Source organism: Pleurodeles waltl, chromosome 2_1, assembly GCF_031143425.1.
Source record: "Pleurodeles waltl isolate 20211129_DDA chromosome 2_1, aPleWal1.hap1.20221129, whole genome shotgun sequence".
NCBI classification, from domain to species: domain Eukaryota; kingdom Metazoa; phylum Chordata; class Amphibia; order Caudata; family Salamandridae; genus Pleurodeles; species Pleurodeles waltl.
In genome coordinates this window covers 452,492,590-452,518,018 of record NC_090438.1, presented here as the reverse complement: position 1 = coordinate 452,518,018, position 25,429 = coordinate 452,492,590, and the positions used below count along the sequence as shown (strand labels likewise).

General features: G+C 42.4%; 1 protein-coding gene across 1 annotated transcript in view; it reads left to right on the top strand.

Annotated features, from left to right (window-relative positions):
- The window catches only part of KLHL4 (kelch like family member 4), a 924,273-nt gene that overhangs the window by 841,676 nt on the left and 57,168 nt on the right, over window positions 1-25,429 (top strand). Inside the window, exons 8-9 of the mRNA XM_069213186.1 lie at window positions 5,770-5,932; window positions 19,077-19,289. Of these exons, the coding sequence (XP_069069287.1) occupies window positions 5,770-5,932; window positions 19,077-19,289 (376 nt within the window). The remainder of the gene's footprint in view (window positions 1-5,769; window positions 5,933-19,076; window positions 19,290-25,429) is intronic.

The window sequence follows — 25,429 nt, the reverse complement described above, 5'->3', positions numbered from 1 at the left end:
AAAAATACCGAAACCATTTAGTTTCGTTTTTTTCAGAGTAGGCAGTGGTCCATAGGACCACTGCCTGCTCTGAAAAATACTTTTTTGTGGCATTCACAAAGGGGAAGGGGTCACATGGGGACCCCTTCCCTTTTGCGAATGAGTTACCATCCACTTGAAGTGGATGGTAACTGCGAGTTGGTTTGCGACCGCTTTCGCGGTCACAAAGCAACTCAACATCGCAATGCGGTCCCAAATAGGAAAGGAACACCCCTTCCTATTTGCGAGTCGGAATCACATTTTGCGAGTCAGTACCGACTCGCAAAATGTGACTCTGCATCGCGTAAGGCCTTTTGCGCCTCGCAAACAGCGTTTTTCGCCGTTTGCAAGGCGCACAAGGCTTCCTTCATCTGGCCCTATATGTATTATACAAATATCCTGGTAGGTTAAGGATGGCATTAATTCCATTTTGAATATTTATACGCTTTAACACCCTAAACCTAGAAGTTTATTACCAAATGGTTGTTCTTTATTTTTAGGATTGAGATATATGTATCCAATCATTACTCAGATATAATTTCTCAATGGAGTAGATTTATGGTAAGAGTCTGAATTATGGTCCCTTGATACCAGTGACTTGGGCGTTAATAGGTTAACTCACCTACAAGTAATGGCACACTGTTTCTGGTTTAGGATAATAAGTTTTGACTTGGTGGAGGAATACTTTATCTGATTCATCTTATTATCTTTCCATTTCCCCCTTTTACTTTCTACCTGTACTTCTTTTTTGGAGTTTCTCTTGTGCTTGGGTATCCATATTATAATTTTTTGTGTCTATGTTACCCTGTTTCCATTTAAAATGTGTTTGGTGCATGAGGAATTATTATTTCTGTGAGTAGCTCTCACTTGCACCATATAGTACATTGTGGTGAATGATTCAATTAGTTATTCCAGCATGCTTATATTTAGGCTGTTTGTACTTGATTTCTTGTAGCCCTGATGAAGTTGTAGGTGACCAAACCATAGCGATGAAACATGTGTTGGCTACATTGTTGTTATCAAAGTGGCTACATTGCTGCAATCTAGGTGATGACGACATTTGATACATTTGTTATAACCAAGGTGACACTGTGTTATTCAAGAACTCAAATACTACAAACAAAAGACCGGTTTGGAAAACATGGACTCTCTGGTGTGGATTAATACTTTGGTTTCTTGAGGGGTTATTTGTACTTTTTATGTGGCTTCATCTCTTCATGCTGAAAGAAAGAATTGGGTGCGATAGGTTTAGTAATCTCAATTGAAAGAGATTTGAGGAATTTGTGCTTAAAGGATGTGAATCCTAGGAGCAAAATTTCCTTTCCTCATTTACATGAATGGGCAAAACTATAACGTGAAATATAATTTTTAAACTTAAACGAGCTTTCAACACCCTTTATGCTCATCCTTTCAGGATTACCTTTTTAAGAACGTGGCATAGATGTGTGGATGTGGTTTGCAGATGCATTTGCATTTTAAAATACATATTTTACTAGATTATTATTATTTTTAGCTGCATGTTGACAATTTTCAAAGCCAACTTAATCAGGAGCTTGCAGATTTTATTTCAAACGTAATCTCTAGAGATAATCTGCTCCCTGGAGAGATTTTGAAAGGCTTTACATTAAATTGTATCTTGATTATTTATAGATCTATGGTCAATGAGTTTTAACATGTTTAAAATATCTGCATTTTCATCTGCCCGGTATGATGTTATATGTCAATTTTATACTTTTATGGTTAGATGGGTTTAACTGTTCTACTCATTGTTTTAATAGTTTTTATCCATATGGTATTAACTATTGTTGTTTTGTGTACAATGTGCTTTGGCACAAAAAAGCAGAATTTGTGACTGACTGACTGACACTCATAGTTAACTTTAAATTCACTGATTGACCACTCACAAGAGAGATCTGTTTGAGTAGATGAAAGAAGAAGATTTTCTGTTGCGCTGCAGAATTCCTACTCACCTAACAGTACTTGCGGAGAGGTATCACCAGCTATGATTTTAATTTCTGAGTCCAAAATGTTCCTTCAGGATAAATGTCACCAGCCTACTGCTGATATCAAAGGATACCTTGATCAAGGCCTTGCTAGTAAAACTTGCTTGCCCACATGGAACTTCTCTTCTGCAGCTGGAGAGTGATGTTGCTGCTAAAAGGTAATGTTGAGGGCCACATGAACCTAGACGCATTGCTTTGGACATGTAACTGTTTCTTGGGCACAAACCACATCTGGGAAGCATAGATTGGTGTCTTAGGTACTAGTCATAAATAATTAAACTCTTTATCAGTATGCCTTTGAGAAATACATTTCTTGTCAAATAAAGCATTTCAGTTAAATACCGCAGAACGTGTTCCCCTTTAAATATGTAGCTGCTAGACCATTTTTACGCCAGCTATTTTCAAGACAGTAGTTCCTTCCTCAATTAAAAATATAGCTATGCACTTTGTTGATGTCCTTTTTTGAGACTATAGATATTTTATATAACTGAAATGAACTGTTTTACCTGAAGTACCTTAATTCTCTACTGCCATAACTTTTAATCTCCCCCCCTGATTCCCCTCAATTTTATGATATTTGTATAGTAAACTCTTATTATTTTTATCAACTTGGGTTGGATCTTTTAGATCTTTTATTTTCCTAATGGTAACATGCTTTTTTAGTTTTGGCACATGTACATCATATATTTCTGTGTGAAAGTCTCACTTCTTGAAACAAGCTAATGTTAGAGGTCTTTCTGGAAGCTCTGTCATAGTTTACACCAAGTCTGTAATGTCATACTTACAAAGCTTAACAATCCCATTTCTTACAACAGTGCCTTGTATTAAGCCATTAAATGAAGGTTTCATCAAGTGATAAGTGTGCATCCATAAATATAAAGAGTAGAAAATAAACTGTGCTGTGCAGTTTGCTGGTTGAGTCCTACAGAATAGGCACTAAAATCATATATAAAGGGTGAGGTCTTCCCCCTGATTACACCTTTGTTCAGACCTTCTATCACAACAGTGATTATAAAGATTCATAAATTTAGGTTGCAGGAAAAATATATGCTGAAGGTTGATTCTAGTGTTTAGATGTTCCCTTTGATCTTCTACAATGGTACTCAATATTTTGGGAAAGGAATTTAGACTTAGCCTTTGGCATACCTTCAATGGACTGGACTACCACATGAGCATCTACTAAAGGTGTTACTCCAACACAGAGATATCAGCCATCCCAGAAGGTTATCCCAAGGATGCTCTCTAACCAGCAGTCCAGCTTGCCTTAAATAAATACCTCTCTTCTCCTAAATTGTAAATCCTAGCAACTGCTATCTATTGGACTGTTTCATAAGCAATCTGGAAAATGTTGTCATCTTCTCTACAGATGCCTTTCACTCTTAAGTATGCTTAAGAAGGACTGCTAAGTTCTGTATAAGCTCGGCCTTTCCTAAGAAAACTTCCATACAATCAACATTTTCCCAGACCCACAATTCCTATAAAGAAACAGGAAGTGGTGAATAGTCAATTGCCTAAGATCTGAATTGCACACATCAGGAATGTATTCACCATGGATTAGGTATAATTGTAGAAGATGAAATGGTGACAATTAACTGAGGAGGAAATATATAACAGTCTTGTTGGAGGTGCCACTAAGCTAGGCAGTAATCCTAAATAGTAATTGCACCAGGAGTGCAAAGTGAAGATGAACCTTTACTTAGTTTGAAAATCAGCATAATTCATGGAAACTAATTGGATGTGTTGGTTGTGTTGTTATGGCTGAACGTTTTACATATTGGGGGTATATTAGTTTAAAAATATATTTTCAGGAACACTGTCCAAATTACACAAAGAAATCCTACCTTGCAATTAGCATGCAGTGTACATATCTATTCAAACATAAATATAGAGCAAACTCCTGAAAAGGGTTGCAAAGTGCTGTAATTGTTTTTTTACCGCTTATACATTTCTATCAAAGCTTGTCAATCATGGCCACTCTAATTTAATTAAAGTAACCTGAAACATTCAACATTATGCATTATTTATGATCTTTTACACTGTCCTAGTTCCAGTGAATGTGTTAAACTCCTTATATTGGTTTTAAACATTCAATATAGTAATGCAGAGAAGGGGAAGTCCGTCAGTTAATAACAGGATTAGGATGAGGGTCACCATACCTATACACACTGAGTAAGCGTTGTTTCTTCCACACAGTGCATAATTCGAACAAATGCAGGGGTCCTACGTTCTTCTTAAGTGCCCACAGCTCTTATTGCAAATATTGGGGTCTGAATAATAAGGCTTTATAGTCTTGATTACGTCTCATACTGCGTATTTTCACCACCCTGCATGTTCTGTCTCTTTACCTCAGTCTTTACAGGGTCTCTATTATCACTACTTTCTCTCTTTTCACTTCTTTCCCATGTTACTCTTTCTCCTTACTTCTCCCTTTTGTGCCATTCTCCGTCTTGTTTTGGGTGAAAGATTGATGAAAATACCTAAGTACTGCTGCCTAAAACTTAGTGCAAGTGGCCACTGCCGGAAGTCCCCGGCCCAAATTAAGCACTGACACCCCAGTGGTGGCGGAGCCTTCTCTCAAATATGGTTTCACTAATCACCTCACTCCTATGTGCCGCTGATCCATACGGGGCTAATTTGCTTTTCGACTGAAAAATATCTACACATTGGTAAGCAGGATGGAAAGATTAGTGATTAGTGATTGCACTATCTCTCATGTTAAACTTTTAGTTTGTTGCTATCGGGAATGCCTGAAGTTCCCTTGCCTAATTGAGAAAAAACAAGCTTGGCTCTCCAATAATTAGATATAGGTATTACCAAAACTGTCTGTAATGTTCACGTTCAGCACCACGGTATTATTCATAACGTATTTGGTACAATAGAATTGCTTAAGAAGGAAGAAAAACCTTAATGAGCTTAAAATGGTAAACTGGATGTTTCTGCCGTTGAGGTTTGGAATCGAGGTCTGCAGCCAAAAATAACTTAAATGCGAGCAAGTTGCCTGTGTTCTGCTCAGTCTAACAGGAATCACAGACACAAAAATGCTTCCTGCATGGACACTGTATTGAAAACATTGTGCTGGACAAAGCAGTAAAAAGCAACATTTCCCACTACTGACTGGTTGCTGAGGCACAATCCACATACATCCCCAGTAAAGTGTTTCTTAATCTAGCGAAATCTCGAGGTGGTGAAGTCACAAGTCCCCTGTACCATGTTTAAAGACAGCCCAACAGTCCCTTTGCGAGAAAAGGTCGGCAGAGCACTGTGCTTTATTAAAATAGTCTTGCAGCTCAGATAGACTCTGCGAGCCTGCTCTCAGTCTTAGTAAAAGAGAGAGAGAAATGCAGTTGACACCTGCGGAAGGCGGGCACGATGCTATTGAGGATGAGCAAACCGTGTTCAACTCCATCCTCTCCTGGCACTTTTGTCTATCTCCCCAGCCCACTCAAAATAGAGTCCCCACGGCTTATGAAAAAATGGATCGATGTGACTTTCCAGGTGTGGGAAAGAGAGTGCAAGTGGAATGCACTATTCTGAACAGTGCTCTCTACTAAACCCATCTACATTGTTCATTTCTATAGTGAGTTAGAGCCAGATATATATAATTTTTGTTAGTATGCCAATGCTGTTAAATGTATGGGAATCCACAGTGTATGCTTTAGTAGTGTATACCAAACGGCAGTGTTGAACAGATTACAGACATGTCTGGGCCTAATTATTTAATTACTAATGATGCTTCTTTTGCAAACAGGAGTGGCGGTGCTTGAAGGACCAATGTATGCCGTCGGTGGGCATGATGGATGGAGCTACCTCAACACAGTAGAAAGATGGGACCCGCAGGCACGGCAGTGGAATTATGTTGCCAGCATGTCAACTCCCAGAAGCACAGTGGGAGTTGCAGCACTCAATAGCAAGTATGTGCCGCATAAGCATAAAGCCAGCTTTTATTTACTTGCTTGACATATGAATAACTATATAAACTGTCAAATATAAGCATTTCCGAAGTCATTCATGTTACTTCTATTAAATTAATTGTATTGTTTAAGGCCTTGCGGTATACCTCCCATAATAATAGCATTCTAAAATGATGTGTTAAATTATTTACGATGCAGCAAAAAGTTCCTTCAATCTAAAATGTTGGAAATGTTTTACTGTGAGGAGCCCAATATTATTTTCTGAAAAAAGGGCTATATTTTTCGGTTACTGTAAATAAAACCGACTTTTAGCATGTTAGTTATATGATTGCTTTTTGAACAAAAACATGTATAACTCAGCATCGAGTCTTCAAACTGATAGTTAAAAAAGAAATACGATAGCAATTCTCAGTGAGATGAATATTATTAAAATAAAGGATTTACTGCATATTATATCTGCGAACAGTTGGTTGAAATATTTGTAACAGCCACATACAAAAAGCGTAATAACTTGGTTTAAGTCTTTATTCTAAAATATATCACATCATTCCTCATTTATAGACCAACTGGAACTACATACCAAATGTATGAAATTTGGCTATTAGTTTGGAGGGGTGGAAGCTTAGCTCAAATAATAAACACAATTCTTGTCAGATAGAATCCCCTAGTAGCTTGGCACAAAAGCAGTCAAACTTTAATTAGAGGCATTGTGTAAAGTATTTATGCTGCTCTAAACTAGTAATAAAGTCAAAACACGACAGAAGGAAATCCCAAACCTATTAAAAAAATAAAGTAAATTTCAGTGAATAAAATGACGCCAAAACGTATCCAAAAGTAGAATTGGGGATATGAGTTTTTTAATGTGTAAGTGAAAATATCACCAAGAAACAAAGCACCACTCACGTTTATTTGGTGACGGTGAACTGGGGACAGTCACAAGTTTAGGCCAAGTGTGATTAAATGCAGGTCAGATATTGGGAACAGGTTAGTCCCACTGTAGAATTGCCTTCTTAAGTCTGGTTCATAGGGTGTTGTTTGCGTTTGCAGGGACTGTGAGGAGGAGGAGACTGTGGGCACAAGGAGCAGACTGAGTGTCGCAGATGGTTGCTGCTGTTGCACAAAGAGACATTCATGCATTGCAGATGACCACTGCTGTGGTAAAAAGAACCAGTTGTCTCTGGAGCTTCACATTGCCAATCATCACAGGCTGGCACTATCAGCACAAAGTGCAGGGCTTGTGTTGCCAGTTGTCATAGATGGTTGCTGTTGCCACACAGAGCAGGTCCCACCAGAACTTTGCACTGGCAGTCACTACAGGAGGTTGACTTTTGCAGCAAAGAGGTCCCTTCCCTGTCACAAGGAGCCCTAAACTTCTGTATCTTCATATGCTCATCAGGAGGAGTTCACATTGATGCCGGCCAAGGGCCCAGGGCCTGGAGACACTTTTTGGGGATCAGGGCAGAGAGCAGCAGCAGGGAGTAGGAGGGTTCAGGCTGGTCCAGTTAGTGCTTGTCAACTGCAGAGTTGCAGGGAAACCTCTGGAAGCTTGTGTCCTTGTATCTCACACAGGAAGTCAGCCAACTGACCTTTGGAGTCACTTTGGGCAGCCTGAGTTCCAGGCAAGCTGGTCCAGTCTACCTTCTTCAGTCAGCACTACAGTCTTTGTTCCCCAGGCAACAGGGCAGTCCTTCTGAATTGTCCACAGGCCAAGGGATGTTTTATTGGGAGGTTCTGAAGGTCTCACTTTTATGCCTGGTGCCAATCTTTGTATGGGGAATCCCCTAACATAACCTCAAACCCGGTTCTGTTCAGTTCTTTCCCTTCTCCTAGTCATCGCTTCAAACTGTCTAGGATGACAACGTGAAGGTGAATTCACCAAAGGGCCAGGGGTAGCAGTCGTAACATCATACACCACTTGACCTTTACATTCATTAACACACACGTTTACATATTCACACAAAATAACACATACACACACTCTCTCAAGTAAACACACTCTCACCTACAAGCATGCACATAACATACATGTAAAAGCATTTTTACATACCTCAGCTTCCAGGTAAGTTCACTTCATTTTTTACTAAACTAATAATGAATGCTGTAGTATTATTCACTATTAGTGGAATAACAAAATGACAAAAACAAGGAAAGTGGAGCCCTAAACGAAGTCCATAATGGTGAGCCACCCCTGTGTTTTGGCACTGGATTTGCCATCTCTGAGGTCAACCAGTCACAAATACAGTGCCAGTGGTTGTAAGGGACAAACCAAGAGGCTGTGGCTGGCACTGACTTGTAAATACAGATTCTTGAAGCCGTTAAACATTGCTTACAATCGACTGAGGCATGATTGTCCATAGAGATTCTAAACTCAGTGGCTCAAATACAGACCTAGGGCCAGATGTAGCAACTCGCAAAATATTATGCAGAAAGGTGTCTCAGACACCTTCTGCGACTCGCTATGGGGTCTCAAAGACCCACCTCATGAATATTCATGAGGTGGGTCGCAGTTTGCGACCCCATAGCGAGTCAATGCACTCACAGGGATGGTGGCCTGCTGGAGACAGCAGACCACCATGTCTGTGACTGCTTTTTTAATAAAGCAGTTTTTTTTTCTTTTTGCAGCCCGTTTTCCTTAAAGGAAAACGAGCTGCAAAAAGAAAAACTTCCGAAACCATTTGGTTTCGTTTTTTTCAGAGTAGGCAGTGGTCCATAGTACCACTGCCTGCTCTGAAAAAATATTGTTTTTGGCATTCACAAAGGGGAAGGGGTCCCATGGAGACCCCTTCCCTTTTGCAAATGTGTTACCATCCACTTCAAGTGGATGGTAACTGCGAGTTGGTTTGCGACCGCATTCGCGGTAACAAACCAACTCAGCAAGGCGATGCGGTTGCAAATAGGAAGGGGACACCCCTTCCTATTTGCGAGTCGCAGCCTCAAATTGCGAGTCGGTACCGACTCGCAATTTGAGGGTGTGCATCGCGTTAAGCCTTTTGCGCGTCGCAAACTGTGCTTTTCGCAGTTTGCGACACGCAAAAGGCTTCCTACATCTGGCCCCTAATTCGGCTCAGTTTCAAATAAAACCTTTCCCTCATATAGCTACCTTTTTGCTATCAACGATTCTTAACAAAATTATTAGATATCACAACTAAAGTGTTGCTATTCCCAGGTATTCAAGGAAGTAGATCGAGCTCCAGATTCAAGCTACGTTCACAACTTACGCGACTACAACATGTGACTTCTAGCTCAGTTCCAATCATTTATCCAACCATTATCTTCCTATCTTCCAAATATCTTTATCCCTCCCTGTTTTTTCTCTTTCTATGTGTGCTGCATTCTGCAGCACACATAGAAAAAGCATCCATGGATTCTTTTTGTGCAGGAATGTGTCTCTTCCTGCACAGAAACAATCCTGTCTGGAGTGCAGGCATCCTTGCACCATGGCGCAAGGGTGCCTGCGTCGGTGCTAGCCAGTCCATTACACACCAGCGCGGGTGGAATGGACAGAAAAGTGCTGAATCGTCTAGATACAGCACATTTCTGTCCTTTTCCTGTGGCACAGAGCAGTGCAGCAAGGTCATTTGCTGTGCTGCCATGGTATTTGTAAATTTGCCCCCATGAATGCTACCACCTGACATTCAGAAATAAGTAGGGGTGTGCGGAATGAGTTTAATTTTCCCTTGCGTAGTTTAGCAACATTAAACATAATGGCCTAAAATATAACTCCATCCGTCAGTACTATATTATAGCAGTTTTAACTTCCTAGTGTCAATTATTGATGTAAAGACAAACTTTGCCCTAAAAAGCATGTATAAAACAAATGCAGCGAACAGCATGCACTTGCGTTCTGGCTGTCCATGTTGCTCCCATGCTCCTACGCTAAACATTTGCCTCGAACTGAAGCGGAATTACATGATGTGGCACAGATGCTTAATTTGGGGAATTTAGTGCAACAAGCGTAGCATGAAATTCTTGAAATTACATGAATTACACCAGTGTAAATAAAATTTTGCCCAGGCCTAAAAATACGCAAAACCCAATTTAATGTAATTTCCCACGCAACCTTTCACTTTAAACTGGGGTTTGAAGTGCTTAGTTATGCAGGTGCTATCAATCATCTACTCAACTTCAAGATGTCTGTAAACAGCGATTGTTAATATGTGATTGCTGGTGAAGGGATTTCTATGTCTACCAAATGCTTCTCAGCAAAAACTTAGTAGCATCAGTGATAAAATATCTCCATGCTGCACATCAAAGCCAGTTGTCTCAGGGCTAGGTTTTGTGGGTAAATTAAAAAAAGTCCCAGATTTCATGTAGATGTTATCCAATTCCTGGCTGCTGTCTATCTCCCTATCTCCCTCAAGAAATGCAATACCATTTATAGTAGCGTATATGTCATATGAGACTTAATAACTTTTACTTGTTTTATGTTGACAACCATCTTATTTGTTTACATTTTCATCATTGCGCACGTTAGAGCTGTCATGTAATTGTATATGTGGCTCATATTTCCAATGCACATTTAAAGGATATTATCATTGAAGCCAAAATATGGCGTAGCTTACCTTATTATATTAAATGCATTTGTGTATCATGAGCAAATCAGCTTACTCCTAATTGTCTTCAATATTTTAGTGACTAAATAACTCACATTGATTATTCAGGTTAATACGTAAATTATTCAGTCTATTGATTTTTCTACTTCTTTGTATGCCTTTGAGCAAAGTATCTCAGAACAATAATTTATTACATACCCACAACATTTAAAGGGTGGCAATCACTTTGATATTCTGCAGTGCGTTGCTGACTTCAATCTAGTTTCAAATATACCTTACAAAGCAAACTAAAGTTGTGCATATGTCAGCATTACAAACTTGGTATTGGTCTAACCTTTCTAGGGGGGGGGGGAGAGAGGAGATGAGTGTTTCAACAATATCACATTTTGAGAATAGGAATTGCAAAAGAAACACTTGTGATAGTAGTGTTTTCAAGAAAGACTAATTCAAGAAGGAATGTGTCTCCCACAAGCCCTTTTCAGTGTGATCTAGTCTACTGCATGCAAGGATTAGGCCAAATTGAGTTTCTGTAAATTTATGAAATTTCACCCATATCTATCATCAAAATGGGGTCATTAATTTTGGAGGGGCACCCCACCCAACTCAATAAACCAACACTGGTTATGTCAAAACACAATTCTGAAAGTATCTCTATTCTTGGTAGAATTTCACAAGCAACAGGCAATTCCACAAAAATTGTCTCCTTAGATGAAGCAGTACCAATACTTTTTAAGTAAAGTACATAACAAAATACAATTAACAATCTGATTTAGAAACCAAGTGAAAAATTGAATGAGCAGGAAGACATCGAGATCATCAAAATAGGTTTAGGGGAAATAGTGATATTAATTTTTAATGTCTTAGGCAAAAAGCACAGAGAAAGTGGTAATCACCAATTTAAAATTGACCAGGTCCTAAGTACAGTTTCAGGCAAGCTGACTGTGATAGAGAAGAGGTTGGATGCACATAGCAGGTCATCAAGTCAAAGGTTTTACCTTCTACTTTTAACTTACAGCCTTACTTGGAGTTTGTAGTACAGGTTACTCAGTCACAAATGTGGTACATATCCTGTTGGCTGCATTACAAGTGCCATAGCCTATAATGCACGTGTAATGCATTGGGCAGAATATCTGCCACATTTATGATGTAGTATCTCACCCATCCAATTTGAAATAAAGCCCTTAGTCTTTTTTTATGGAAGCTGCACTCTGTCAGCAGGGTATGTCCCAATATTGTGGCAGACTAGAGACCCTGAAAGTTTGCTACATTGTTGTGGAACTCCCTCTGCAGTTATTGATTTTCATGCCAAAAGGTTCTGAGTGGGACAAACCTATATTTCATAGCTAGTGAGGTCACTAGACTTTTTTGGAAGTCAAAATGCTTCAGCAGGACATGGCTAGGAGCCACTGCCTGGGAGAGGCTTCAGGACGCCAAATACCTTCACTGTAAGGTGCCTTTGAACTAGTTTCCAACGCAGCAAAAAGCTCAAAGTAGGCAAATCTAGATTTCTTCACCACCTTAAATCGGCCTCCATGGGACAAACCAGGACCTAGTCCCTGTCTTCTGGTGGCTGAAAATATTACTAAGTGCCAACTGTTCCACAGTTCTATCAAGGTTCCTCCTTTTCAGTGCTGCAACCACCAGTTACCCAGGCCAGCATTCTAGGCCCTGGGTCACCTGTAAGATCCAGTCCTCGGAGGTCATCTGGCACCTCCAGGGGTCAATAATACTTCTGTGATTTGTGCCCTAAAAGCAGGAAACAGGAAGCTCAGCACTTGATCATTGGAGAGCAATTCTGCAACCAGGTGTTAGCAGGATATAGGAGTCCTGGAGTCTTTGGGTCTTGAGAGAATATTCTTTGTTGAGCAGGAATCCAGAGCCTTCTTATAGCAGAACCCTATTATTCAGTTGAAATGGTCCAAGGTCCTGAGTGAATACTATTCTTGAGCAGACATCAGGAGTCTTCTTAGTAGAGCCTCGTTATTCAGTTGGAGTGGTCCAAGGTCCAGAAATGTTCTTAGAGGTGGTGGCGGAGGTGCCAGATATAACTTCTACATTAGCCGTTGATTCGAGGAATTTTACCAACCTAAGCATTTTCTTGCAGTATCTCCCCAACCCATTGCAGTGTTTTCTCTTTGTCTTTAAAATTATCCAGCAGCCCATTTCAAAATGGGGAAATCCACTTGCTGCCTGTCTTCAGCTAATAAGTCAATCCCATTTAAATGAGCTCGTCTCCCAAGTAATGAGGCCAAAACAGTTTTTTCCTCCTACTGTGAGTGAGAATTAATAGAAAGTGGAGTGCCAAATCTGCCCTTTATTCTGCCAATTGTTTCTGTCTTCTCATAGATAGTTCATCTGTGATAAGTGGTCAGCACTTACTCCATTGAGACGTCAGAGGTGTATAACTACGGTGGAGACAGAGTTGTGACAGGGTATCCTCTTCGTAACTTTTAGACCTGGCATCCTTGGCGTGGTCTCCCCCAGCGTTTTTGCCTCTTCTTCACATGTTTTGACTGTGTGCTGGATTTTGTTATTGCTGGTGTTGTAACTCTGGGCACTTTACCACTGCTGACCAGTGCCAAAGTGCAAGTGTTCCTTGTGCAAATTATGTGTGTAATTGTTTTTTCCATGATTGGCATATTTGTTTTACTAGTTAGTCCCTAATAAAGTGCACTAGAGGTGCCCAGGGCCTGTAAATCAAATGCCACTACTGGGCCTGCATGTAGGAGGCTGGCCTGGTTTGTAGTGGGTTCATTGGGTACTTTCACCTTATACCAGGTCCAGTTATCCCTTATTAGTGAAATGTAGTAGTGTTCTAGCAGCTTAGGCTAATAGAGGTAGCTATAGTAGAGCAGCTTAGGCTGAACTAGGAGACATGCAAAGCTCATGCAATACCACTTATAGTTACACAGTACTTATACACAAGTAAAGACAAAGCTCAGTGTTACCAAAAATAGAGTTATTTATTTGGGTGACACAGTACCAAAAATATCCTAGAGACAATACTCCTTCTGGAGGTAAGTATTATACACAATATATACACTAGACACCAAAATTAGACAAGTAGATAGTCATAGAACAATGCAAATAGTAGGAAATCCTATAGAGTGCAATGGAGAAAATAGGTCTAGGGGCAACACAAACCTAAGAAAGTGGAATCTGAATCACAAATTCCCCCTAGAGAAGTGTAGTGTGTGCAGAATCGCTGGGAGAGTAAGAATACAGTAAAGGTAAGTAAATTACCCCACCCCAGAGCCCAGAAAAGCAGGAGTAAAGTACTGCAAGTTCCCTTAGGACACACTACACCTTGTTTTGGGTTTTTTCAGCAGCCAACCAAGTCTACAAAGAACAACTGCTGGATTATTGGACCTGAAGACCTGCAAAGGAAGGGGACCAAGTCCAGAAGTCCAAAGAGGTTCCAGGAAGGACAGGAGCCCCTGCAAACCCCAGAAGAGGGTGCAAAAGAAGAGTCCCTTGTAAGTAGAAGACTGCAGAAATGCACCCTAGGAAGATGCCAGTGGGTTTCTACATAATGCAAAAGATGTCCCACGGCGTGAAGATTGTTGCAGATGAGATTTCGTGTTGGGAGGCACCAACAAGCCTGGGCTATGACAAAAGTAAGTTTTTCATCAAAATGGCGCTGGATGGACCCAGGAGGGACCTGGGGCCTCAACTCCATGTTAGGAAGAAAAGAGTACTCTCAGTACTTTAGAGAGCCCTCACGATGCCAGCCAGCACCCCCAGAAGCCACAGGATCTGGTTTCAAAGGAGGTGCAAAATGCAGTTGACGCAGCACAACAAAAGAAGGTCCCACGCTGCCGGAGAACAACTCAGCGAGTTGAGCATCACAGGGTGGAGTGCTGGGGACCTGGGCCAGGCTGTGCATGAAGGAATTTTTCAAAGAGTTCACAGAGGCCTCAGGAGGCGAATAAGACACAATACACAGGGGTACCATCGTTCTCAGGTAAGGCAAGGTCTTACCTCCTCCAAATTGCATCGGCAGGACCTCAGGGCAGTCTATGTTGATGATGTCCACCCTCTATGTCTTTAGGAGCATGCTTGTCACTGTGAGAGGAGTCTCAGGGTACCGGTCATCACCTTGGAAGGTGCCTGCTTGGAGCAGGGGAGTGACTCTCTCACTCCACAGGAGATTTCTTTGGTCCTTCTGGTGCAGGATGAAGCCTGGGAGTCCCCAGAGCATGCACACTATGGAAACTGTTGCTGACTTGGAGCTGAGGTTGCTGAATAAAAGTGTCTCTGGTAGACACTTTGTTGCAGTTACAGAGTTTCTTGGAGCAGGCTGCGGTTGATCCGAGGTCAGAAGAGTCTGAAGTTAATTCAGAGGATTCCTGAAGGAAACTTGCAAGCAGAATCTGAAGAGAACCCACAGGAGAGTGGCTAAATAGCCCTGAGAGGGTGATTGGCTACCTTATCAGGTATGGATCTATCAGGAGGGGTCTCTGACGTCACCTGCTGGCCACTAAGAGCCCTCCAGAGTGCCCCCACACCTTGCAAAGGAAGATGGCTGAAGTATGGGACAAACTGGAGGAGCTCTGGGCACCACCCCTGGGGTGGTGATGGACAGGGGAGTAGTCACTCTCCTTTCCTTTGTCCAGGTTCCCGCCAGAGCAGGGGAGAAGGGGTCCCTGAACCGGTGTAGACTGGTTTATGAAAGGAGGGCACCATCTGTGCCCTTCAAAGCATTTCCAGAGGCTGGGGGAGGCTACCCCTCCCCATCCTGTAACACCTATTTCCAAAGGGAGAGGGTGTAACACCCTGCTATCAGAGGAAATGCTTTGTTCTGCCTTCCTGGGACTGGGCTGCCCAGACCCCAGGAGGGCAGAACCCTGTCTGTGAGGTGGCAGCAGCTGTAGCTTCAGTGCAAGCCTCAGAGAGCTGGTTTGGTAGTACTGGAAATCCATGGTGGAGCACCCAGGATGCATGGAATTGGCTCCCCAATACCAGATTTGGAATGGGGGGACAATTCCATGATCTTAGACATGTTACATGGCCATAGTCAGAGTTACCATTGTGAAGCTACATATAGGTATTGATCTATATGTAGTGCACACGTGTAATGACGTCTCCGCACTCACAAAGTCCGGGGAAATGGCCCTGAGCTACGTGGGAGCACCTTTGCTAGTTCAAGGGTGCCCTCACACTTCGTAACGTTGCACCTAACCTTCAGCAAGTAAAGGTTAGACATATAGATGACTTATAAGTTACTTAAGTGTAGTGAAAATGGGTGTGAAATAGTGTGTGCACTATTTCACGCAGGCTGCCATGGCAGTCCTGTGTAAGGGTTTGCCTGAGCTCCTTATGGGTGGCAAAAGAAATGCTGCAGCCCATATGAATCTCCTGGAACCCCAATGCCCTGGCCTGGGTACCTAGGTACCATACACTAGGGACTTATAAGGGGGGGCCAGTGTGCCAATTGAAGTTGGTAAATTGAGTCACTGGCCTACAGTGACAAATTTAAAAGCAGAGATAACATAAGAACTGAGGCTCTGATTAGCAGAGCCTCAGAGACACAGTTAGGCACTACACAGGCATACACATTAGGCCACAAACTATGAGCACAGGGGTGCTGGCTAGCAGGATCCCAGTGAGACAGGCAAAACACACTGACATATAGGTTTGTCTTTATGAGCACTGGGGTTATGGCTAGCAGGATCCCAGAGACACAGTAAAAGCACACTGACACACATTCACAAACAGGCCAATCGTGGGGGTAACCATGGTAGAAAGAGGCTACTTTCCTACACTGCAGCACTGATTTTGCCACCCATATGATTAGCCCTGTAAACATGCGCCAGACCTCCCACTGCAGTGTGCGTGTGTGCCTGCAGTTTTAAACTGCCATTTCGACCTGGCCAGTGTACCCACTTGCCAGGCCCAGACTTTCCCTTTTTATACATTTAAGGCACTCCTACAGGTAGGCCCTAGGTATCCCCATGGATAGGGTGCAGTGAACGTTAAATGTGGAACATGTACTGATGTGTTTTTCATGTCCTGACAGTGAAATACTGCCAATTTTGTTTTTCATAGTTGCAAGGCCTATCTCCCTCATATATTAACAATGGGGCTGCCTTTTAATAACTTTTAAGTGCAGTTTCCCTTTGGGGGAAGATAGAGATATGGAGTTAGGGGTCTCTGAACTCATAGTTTAAAAATACATCTTTTGGTAGAGTTTGAAAATGCCACTTTTAGAAAGTGGGCGTTTCCTTGCTTAAACCATTCTGTGATTCTGCCTGCTTGTGTATTCCCTGTCTGGGCCAGCCTGACAGTTGGGCTGTATGTGAATTTCCACTAGACAGTGACACAAAGGGAGCTGGGATGTAGCCTGCATATCCTGATGGTCCATCTGAGCTAGAGGGGAGGGAGGAGAGATCACTTGCACCTGAATGGGCTGTGCCTGCTCTTACACAATGCAGCCTTCAGTCCCCTGGTGTGTATCTGGAGCCAGGCCTGGGCAAGGCAGGATCTTGTAAACAACAGAGACTTTCCTTTGAAGTTTGCCTACTTCAAAGATAAAAAGGGGTACCAGTAGTGGACCCAAAAGCCCAGATTTTCAGAATACTTCTGGAACCAAGAGGTACCTCTGCCAAGGTGAAGAGCTGAAGAGCTGGAGGAGGAGTACTGCCCCCTTACTGCGTGTGCTTTGCTGGGTTGGGTTGCAGTTGCTGCTTCTGCTTAGTGAGAGGAAAGACTGGACTTTGCTGTGTATCCTGCTTGTGATGTTTCTCCAAGGGCTTGGACTGAGCTTTCCCCATGTTCTGAAGTCTCAGGTCCATCAAAGACCTCCTCTACCAGCACCTGGACTCTGCTGAGACGCCTACCCTGCCAAGTGGTGCCTAATCCAGTCCCTGGGCCCTTGCAAGACGAAGCTGGTGAAAAACCAAGATGAAGCAAATGCACCGACTTTGGACAACTCCAGTCTGATGCCGCTGCCGGATCCCATGAAGCGACCTGCAACTGAAGCCGTGGTCCTCACTGGAGTGCAATGACCCTTTTGACCCAATGCCGCCGCAGCCTGGCAGAACTCCAAGACTCCACGAAGTTCCGAATTACTGTGTCATTGACGTTCGTGACACCCGACTTCGCCGCACTACACTGTGACCATCGGATATTGACTCCGCCAAAAGGGTGCAGATCCAACGCCTCACACTTACGCCGCTTAACCTCCACAGCTCCTCAGCAAGGACCCACACCTTGGACCAACACTTGTGTTCCTTCGCTCTGGAACTGATGCCGCACCGGATTCAGTGACTCCTCGATCCCTGACTGTGCACCGGCTTGTTTCCTCATTTGCACAAGATACTGCACCTGGGGGTCCATGTAACTCCGTGACCAGTGCCATTAGTGTCAGATTGTTGGGAACGACTCCGTCACATCACCGTGATATGACCAATTCGAAGCATTTGTGTTTCTAAGTGCTAAATTGAAGTTTAATCTTTTAAAAATTAATCACTTTGCTTGTGTATGTTGAATGTTTGTCATTTTGATCTTGTTTCAATCAGATAAATGTTGGCTATTTGTCTAACCTGGTGTTGAGTCATTTTGTTGTGTTTTTACTGTGTTTTTGAGTGTTTTGGTGCACATACTTTACGCACTGCCTTTGAGATAAGCCTGACTGCTTGTGCCAAGCTACCCAGGGGGTGAGCAGAGGTTATCTTAAGTGTGTATCTCTTTTGCCCTGACTAGAGTGAAGGTCCTCATTTCTAACAGTAACATATAAATGTAGGCTTTGACCATAGTACAGGAAACGATTTTAAAAATGGCATACATTGAAAACAAGACTTAACCATATATATGTTAGAATTTCCCAAGATGAAAACATTGCCTGATGGTTAGTCACTGAGAACTGATGGGTTAGTATGTGATTTTCTGACTGATGATAAACAAAAGGTAACTCTCAAGTTGCAGTGGGCAAAACTGTAATTTTATTTCATGATATCTTTAAACTTTATGGAGTTGTAACTTCCAAATGTCAAGACCTAGTGGGAAGCCTGCTCATTTTGAATCTTAGCCAATTACATGTCAGAGGTAGGAGTAGCAATGTGTATGCAGAATCAAGGATCTTAATAGAGCATCTACAAAAAAGTATACCTTTAATAATTTGGGGTAAATGTTCTCATCAACTGTAAACAAGGATTAACGGGTAATCAAAATGTCAGTGGAATTTGTAAGCATTGATGGTCCAAGGCAGTAGGAAAGAGAGCAAGAGTGCAACAGAGAGGAGTAGGAAAGTAAGAGGTGTAAGAGATTGATGGGCAAAGGTAGTTTGCTATCACAAAAATGGGGGTTACAGCTGTGCTTCTGCTGCTAAGTAAACAATATTTGAAACCAGCTCGCTACTGACTTTTTATTACATTTCAAGGCCTAGTATACCTGTAGAATTGTAATGATAAAATGATAAAACATGATAACACATTTAAAGGCAGAGTGGCACCTGCCACTGATGGCTCACACCCTCTTCCACCTCTTAGTAAGTATATTAGGCTTTCACTGTTTTGCCCTGTATAGGTAACATGCTGAAACCTCGATGTGTGTCTATTGTGCTTTACAAATCATCATAATTGCTGTTTCAGACTTTATGCTGTTGGTGGGCGAGATGGCAGCTCCTGCTTGAAGTCCATGGAATGTTTCGATCCACATACTAACAAGTGGAGCTTATGTGCCTCAATGTCGAAGCGGAGAGGAGGCGTGGGAGTTGCTACATACAATGGATTTTTATATGCTGTTGGGGGCCATGATGCCCCAGCTTCCAATCATTGTTCCAGACTGTCAGACTGTGTTGAAAGGTAAGTCTGAAGAGTATGTTTTTTCAAAGCAAACTCTGAGATTTAGACCATTTATAATTACTTGTTGTGCTCAATGCTTATGTAAACCTGAACTCAAATAAGCAACATGAATGCCTTACACTATCTGGGGAGGGAAATAATGCCTAGGGAGCAGATTTCAGACACACACATTGCAAACACAAATATACATTCAAGCTTTAGGAAAGAGCAGCTGAGTATACCTGTAGCTCTGCAGTGCTGAAAGATTTTTCAGAGTAGGGGTGCTGCCATCAATGTTACATCACTAAACCTATAGGTTTTGTGAAAAAATCAAGCGTCATGCAAAGAACAAGTGTAGCAAATGAGCCACATCCATGTAGCAACAGAATGGTAAGATTGTAGTATAAAGCAAGTGGTAAATTTTGGAGCATCCTGTCACAAATATATTTCTAAAGGATGATGAGGTAGCACACCATCAATTACAGGCAGCATATTTTCCATTGAAATGGCCACTACTTTTACACAGTTTTATCAATAAAACTATACAGTGCACACAAAGAATAATGTGTTGAAAATAAATGTATGCAAATAAAGGGCCTGATTACAACTTTGACGGAGGGGGTTAATCCGTCTGAAATTTGACGGCTATCCCACCCACCCTATTATGAGTCCATTATATCCTATGGAACTCATAATACGGTGGGCGGGATATCCGTCACATTTGGGACGGATTAACCCCTTCCGCCAAAGTTGTAATCAGGCTCCAAGTGTCTTGATTGGTTTTGATCCTATAAAAATCACAGTTTCCATCATAACTCAGAATTACTGATCTATTTTGAGATATTTGTAGAATACATTTACAGGTATTTTATTTAAATATTGTTATGTTAGAAAAAAATGACAAACAGCACCCTTTCCTTTCACACCAGCAAGCCTGCCACATGGTTTACAAAGTCCTCCCTCTTCACAATCAGATAAAAAAAAGCTAACACCGATCTCCATGTTGGAAGAATGGACCCTTGTTTGTCAGAGGACAGCCTGACATTTGACCTTTGTCTTTAAACACACAGCCAGGGCCATATTTATCAAACTGGCTGTGCTGTGCTGTGTGACAGGGAGGAAGCAGGCGAACGCCATATTTTCAGAGGCACAGCTCTCTGCTTCACTCTCCTGAGCTCTGGTGTAGATTTTAGATGCTGTGAGCCATGCCCACTCCTTCGCGCCATAGTACAAGAGTGTACACATGAGTTAAGCATAGGTTTTGTATTGCAAGTATTCCCTTCCAGTACAAAATACTTGCCTAGACAACTTATCACACTTTTCCTACTTTGTATGTATGCTGCACAGTGCAGCGAACATGCAAAGTGCGAAAAGAAAGGAGAAATGAAAACATTTCTCCTTTTAATGCCTGGTTTCAAAAGGCTTTATTTTTGATGCAGAACCCTGTCTCTCATTTGGTAGATAAGGCTTTGCTTCAAAAACCATGGGTCGTTGCATAGGAACACCCATGTACCAAACACGGAACACCTGCTAAGTAACGCAAACCAGCCCTCTGTGCTGCCTTGCATTACTTTTAGGCAAATTCCCAGAGCTAAACAAGTTTTGCACTGGAAAGTAAATAAATAAAAAAAAAACACTTATGTACTGCTTTGTGTCACTTTTATGACACAAACAAAGCGCTAAATGTTAGTGAATCCCTCACTATTAGTGACAAGATAAAAACAACATTTAAAAATAGCTTTAAAGGTAGATTTCTTGCTCATTCATTTCGGAACTCCAATCTGGATACTTTGGGGGTGTATCTGCGTCAAAAATCGTACCCGTTGCACTATTCCTGCATTCAGACAATGTGCTACTTTTTAGTGAAATTGTAAGTGCAACCTGTTATTAAAAATAACGGTAAATTTGCCACCTTTTCAAAACAGAACGCGAGAGCTTTCTGCTCGCTAGCCTAACCCTAGCTACACACCCGACAGTGAATACTAACCCTTAGTTATCAGTTGTTATCACGAAAGAGGAAGTCGGAGCACGAGGAAAGGAAAACACTTACTGCACAACAGCCATTTAATGGCGTTTGCTTTTCTTCTCCTCTTGTGAGGGTCCCGAGGCAGGAAATCTGTCGGCCTGGAAACGTGTTAGGCTTCTATTTCAATAGATTTGAAAGCATCAACATCAACAGAGAGCAGGAAAGCGTCTCCCGTGTCGAGGAAATAGCCTGCAGGAAATACGGCCGGGCAATTTGATTGAAGTGACTGCTTTTAGGAAACACGGGGAGCATTACGAGGAATGTTTATGCACTGTAAATGTGCTTTTATATTCCAGTGAGTATTGTTTTCCTTCTGCTTTGCTACACATGCGATTATATGATTTTAACAAAAAGAAAACGAAGAAGAAACAGTAGCAGAGGATCCATAGTATGTCTGGCAATTATATTTTGCCATTAGAGTAACAAACAGTGCGAAGCATTCTTGCCATCGCACACGACCTGATTTCCAAAATCGGACCTTTTGCATTGGCAAAAGTGCTTTTCCAAATGTACAAACACCGAAACTGTGATTCTCCAGAATCTGGGGGTGTAAAAATCGCTGTTTAGAAGTGTTTAGGGCGTCCCTTCCAAATAGCGATTTCTGGTGTAAAGTGTTGTGACCTAAGGGAGGTCGCAAAACCTTGATATTTTACCACTTAGTGCACTGGAGCGTCACTTCACGTGATGCTTCAGTGGCTCTAATCTATGCTCCATATTTACAAGGAGGTGTAATGCCACTTTTTGTGGTGTTATGCCTCCTTGTAAATATCGGCCCCTCCGATGCAGTTTTCTATGTCAAAGGGGCATGCAATGGGTGTTGCTGTGGGAGTGCCACAGCGACACCCAATGCTTTTTGACACTGCCTCAGATTTACGAGATTTTGTAAACCTGAGGCAGCGCCAAAATCTAATGCCACCCCAGGGGTGGCGTTAGCAAGGTGCAAGGAAGAGGAATACTTTCATTCCTCCTAATTTTTTCCTTTTTCCATGAGTGCTGCTTTCTGCAGCACACATAGAAAGAGCAAAATGCCAGACACGATTGTTTATGTGTTGGAAGGTGTCTTGCACAATGGTGCAAGGACGCCTGCATTGGCGCAGGCAGTTTAATTTAGCACCAGCGCAGGGGACAACGCAGGGGTGCGCCGTATTAAATTAAATACGGCACATCCCTGTGTCTTGAAAATGACGGAGACCAGCACTGACAATTTTGGCGCAGTATCGTGCTCCATCATTTCCTTTTAAAAATGGGCCAAAATGTTTCATCCATAAGAAACAGTGAATTCCAAATATCAATTGGTCCTTTGCTCACTGTGCCACTGGATTTAAGCTAGCCTAGCTGATGAGGGCTGAAACCCCGAAACAGGTTCCAGTATGCATGTTTCCAGTCAAGGGAGAACCTGGCTTGGCATTTCAGACTGGAGTCTTTCCATGGTGAACAGGGTCAAGACTGACTTGCATATGGCTGGCTTCAAACTGGGCAGGTGTGGTGGGCATAAAAACAATGGATCACACCCAGATCTTTGTGACTGGTAGTGAATGTTTGCATTGTTCAGCATTCCGTTCATTATCTGTTCTTTTTGGCTTTGTCACCCTAAGTGGAAAGGGTATGCCCAGACAAGGGTCCCATGCTCACTGAGCCTTTGGATTCAAGCTAGCCTGGCTGGTGAGGCGTGAAACACAGAAACTGGTCCCAGGATGCTTGTTTCCAGTCTAGAAAGGAGCTTGCTTGGCAGTTCAGGCTGGATTGTTCCCATTGGGATCAGGGTCAAGACTGATTTGCTTATAGCTGGGTCCAAACTGGGATGCCATTGTAGGCAAAAGAAGAATGGATTAAACCCAGATCTTTGTGACTGGGGGTGAATGTTTGCAATATTCAGCTTTACATCCATTATCTGTTCTTTTTGCCTTTGTCGCCCAAAGTGGGAGGGACATGGATTCCATGCACACTGTATCACTGGATTCAAGCTAGCTTGGCTGATGATGGGTGAAACCCCAAAAAACGGTCGTGGGATGCTTGTTTCCCATCCAGGGAGGACCAGGCTTGGCAGTTTGGGCTGGACTGTTCCCATGGGGAACAGGGTCAAGACTGATTTGCATATGGCTTGGTCCAAAATGGGGTGGTGTGGTAGGAAAAAAAAATCAATGGATTAAACACAGATCTTTGTGACTGGGGGTGAATGTATGCATTGTTCAGCATTCTGTCCATCTTCTGTTTTTGTTGCCTTTGTCGCCCTAAGTGGGAAGGGTATGCCCAGACGTGGGTCCCCTCCTCACTGTGCCACTGAATTCAAGCTATCTTGGTTGGTGAGGGTTGAAACCCAGAAACTAGTCCCAGGTTGCTTTTTTTGGTCCACAGAAGAGCTGGCTTGGAAGTTCAGGATGGATTGTTCCCATGGAAGATAGAGTCAAGACTGATTTGCATATGACTGGGTCCAAACTGGGGTGGCATGGTAGGCAAAAAAGGATGGATCATACCCAGATATTTGTCACTGGGGGTAAATGCTTGCATTGTTCATCATTCCCTCCATCATCTGCTCTTTTTGCCTCTCTCCTAAACATGGCAACGTTGGCTCCTACCCAAGTGGCACATTTAATGTACCTATAAGTCCCTAGTAAATTGCACTATATGTGCCCAGGGCCTGTAAATACATGCTACTAGTGGGCCTGAAGCACTGATTGTGCCACCCACATAACAACCCCCTTAACCATGTCTCAGGGCTGCCATTGTAAGGCCTGTGTGTGCAGTGCCACTGCAACTTCAACTTGGCATTTAAAACTACTTGCCAAGCTTTAAAATCCCCTTTTATTACACATACATCACCCCTAAGGTGGGCCCTGTGTAGCCCATATGGTAGGGTGCTATGTAGGAAAAAGGCAGGACATGTACTTGTACGTTTTCAGTGTTCTGGTAGTTAAAACTCCCAAAGTCATTTTTCCACTATTGTGAAATCTGCTCCTCTCATAGGCCAGCGTCAGAAATTCCCTTGTATACTTTTAAGTGGTAATTACTGATCTGAATGGAGTGGCATTATCACGTTTTGCATTGTTGGAATGGTAGTGAGAAATCCTCTTTACTGGTGAAGTTGGATTTAACATTTCTATTTTACAAATGTCACTTTTAGAAAGTAAGCATTATATTGCATGTACTGCTCTCTGTACCTCACAGCCTGTTTCCAATCCGCATCTGTTCTGTGCTGGTTGCCAACTCCTCTTGTGCATTCCACCCAGACAGCCATAAACACAGGACACTCAGATGCAGCTGCATTCATCTGCATGGAAAAGTGGAGAGGCTCTCAATTACACTTCAAAGGCTAGTGGTTTGACACCACACAAAGGACTAATAACCTCTCCCAAATATCACCAGACAGACAGTGCTGGACTGAAAGGGGAACGGGTGCACTTCAAAACCACTCTTTGAAGTCTCCTCCACTTCAAAGTTGCATTGGGGTATATATACTGGGTCTTCTGGACCTACAACTGGACTCTGCCAAAGGACTCAACTGGACAGATTTTCTGGATGGACTGCTCTTCTGCTTGTTGCCCTTCTGCCTGCTTCTCCCTGACTCTGCTGGAAGGGCTTTGTCTTCCCACCACAAGTGATCTCCAAGGGCTTGTCAGCTTGCCTCTTGTTAAGAAGTTTCCGGGCCATCAAAGACTTCACCTAAAAGAGAAAATTCACGCCTCAATGCACCACACCAGAAAAAATCAATGCAATGACTGCCTTGCGGCTGAAAAATTGGCGCAGCACCTTCAGAATCAATGCAGGGCCTGTTTCACCACAGTTTCATCATCAGACTGCTTCTGGATTTTCCACGTACCATACTTGTGCGCCTTTCCCTGATTAGGATTGTGGGTCTTACTTAGACAAGGTGCATACCTCTGCCAACTAGAGACCCAATTTCTAACAATTCCTTTTTTGTTTTCATGGGGAACATTTTTCACTGACATGGAAAATCCTCTTACACTATCACCAATTTTGGAAGTGTTTCCCTGACTTACATTCTGGTTTGGGATTTGCTCCTGCCCTTGGTGGTGCATCTCAAACCTCTTCCAGAGGTTTGAGATGCCCTACATAGAAACTATTACTTAAGAATTTCTACCTCCGATATAACTTTAGTAGTTAAGTTCTCCTGTAC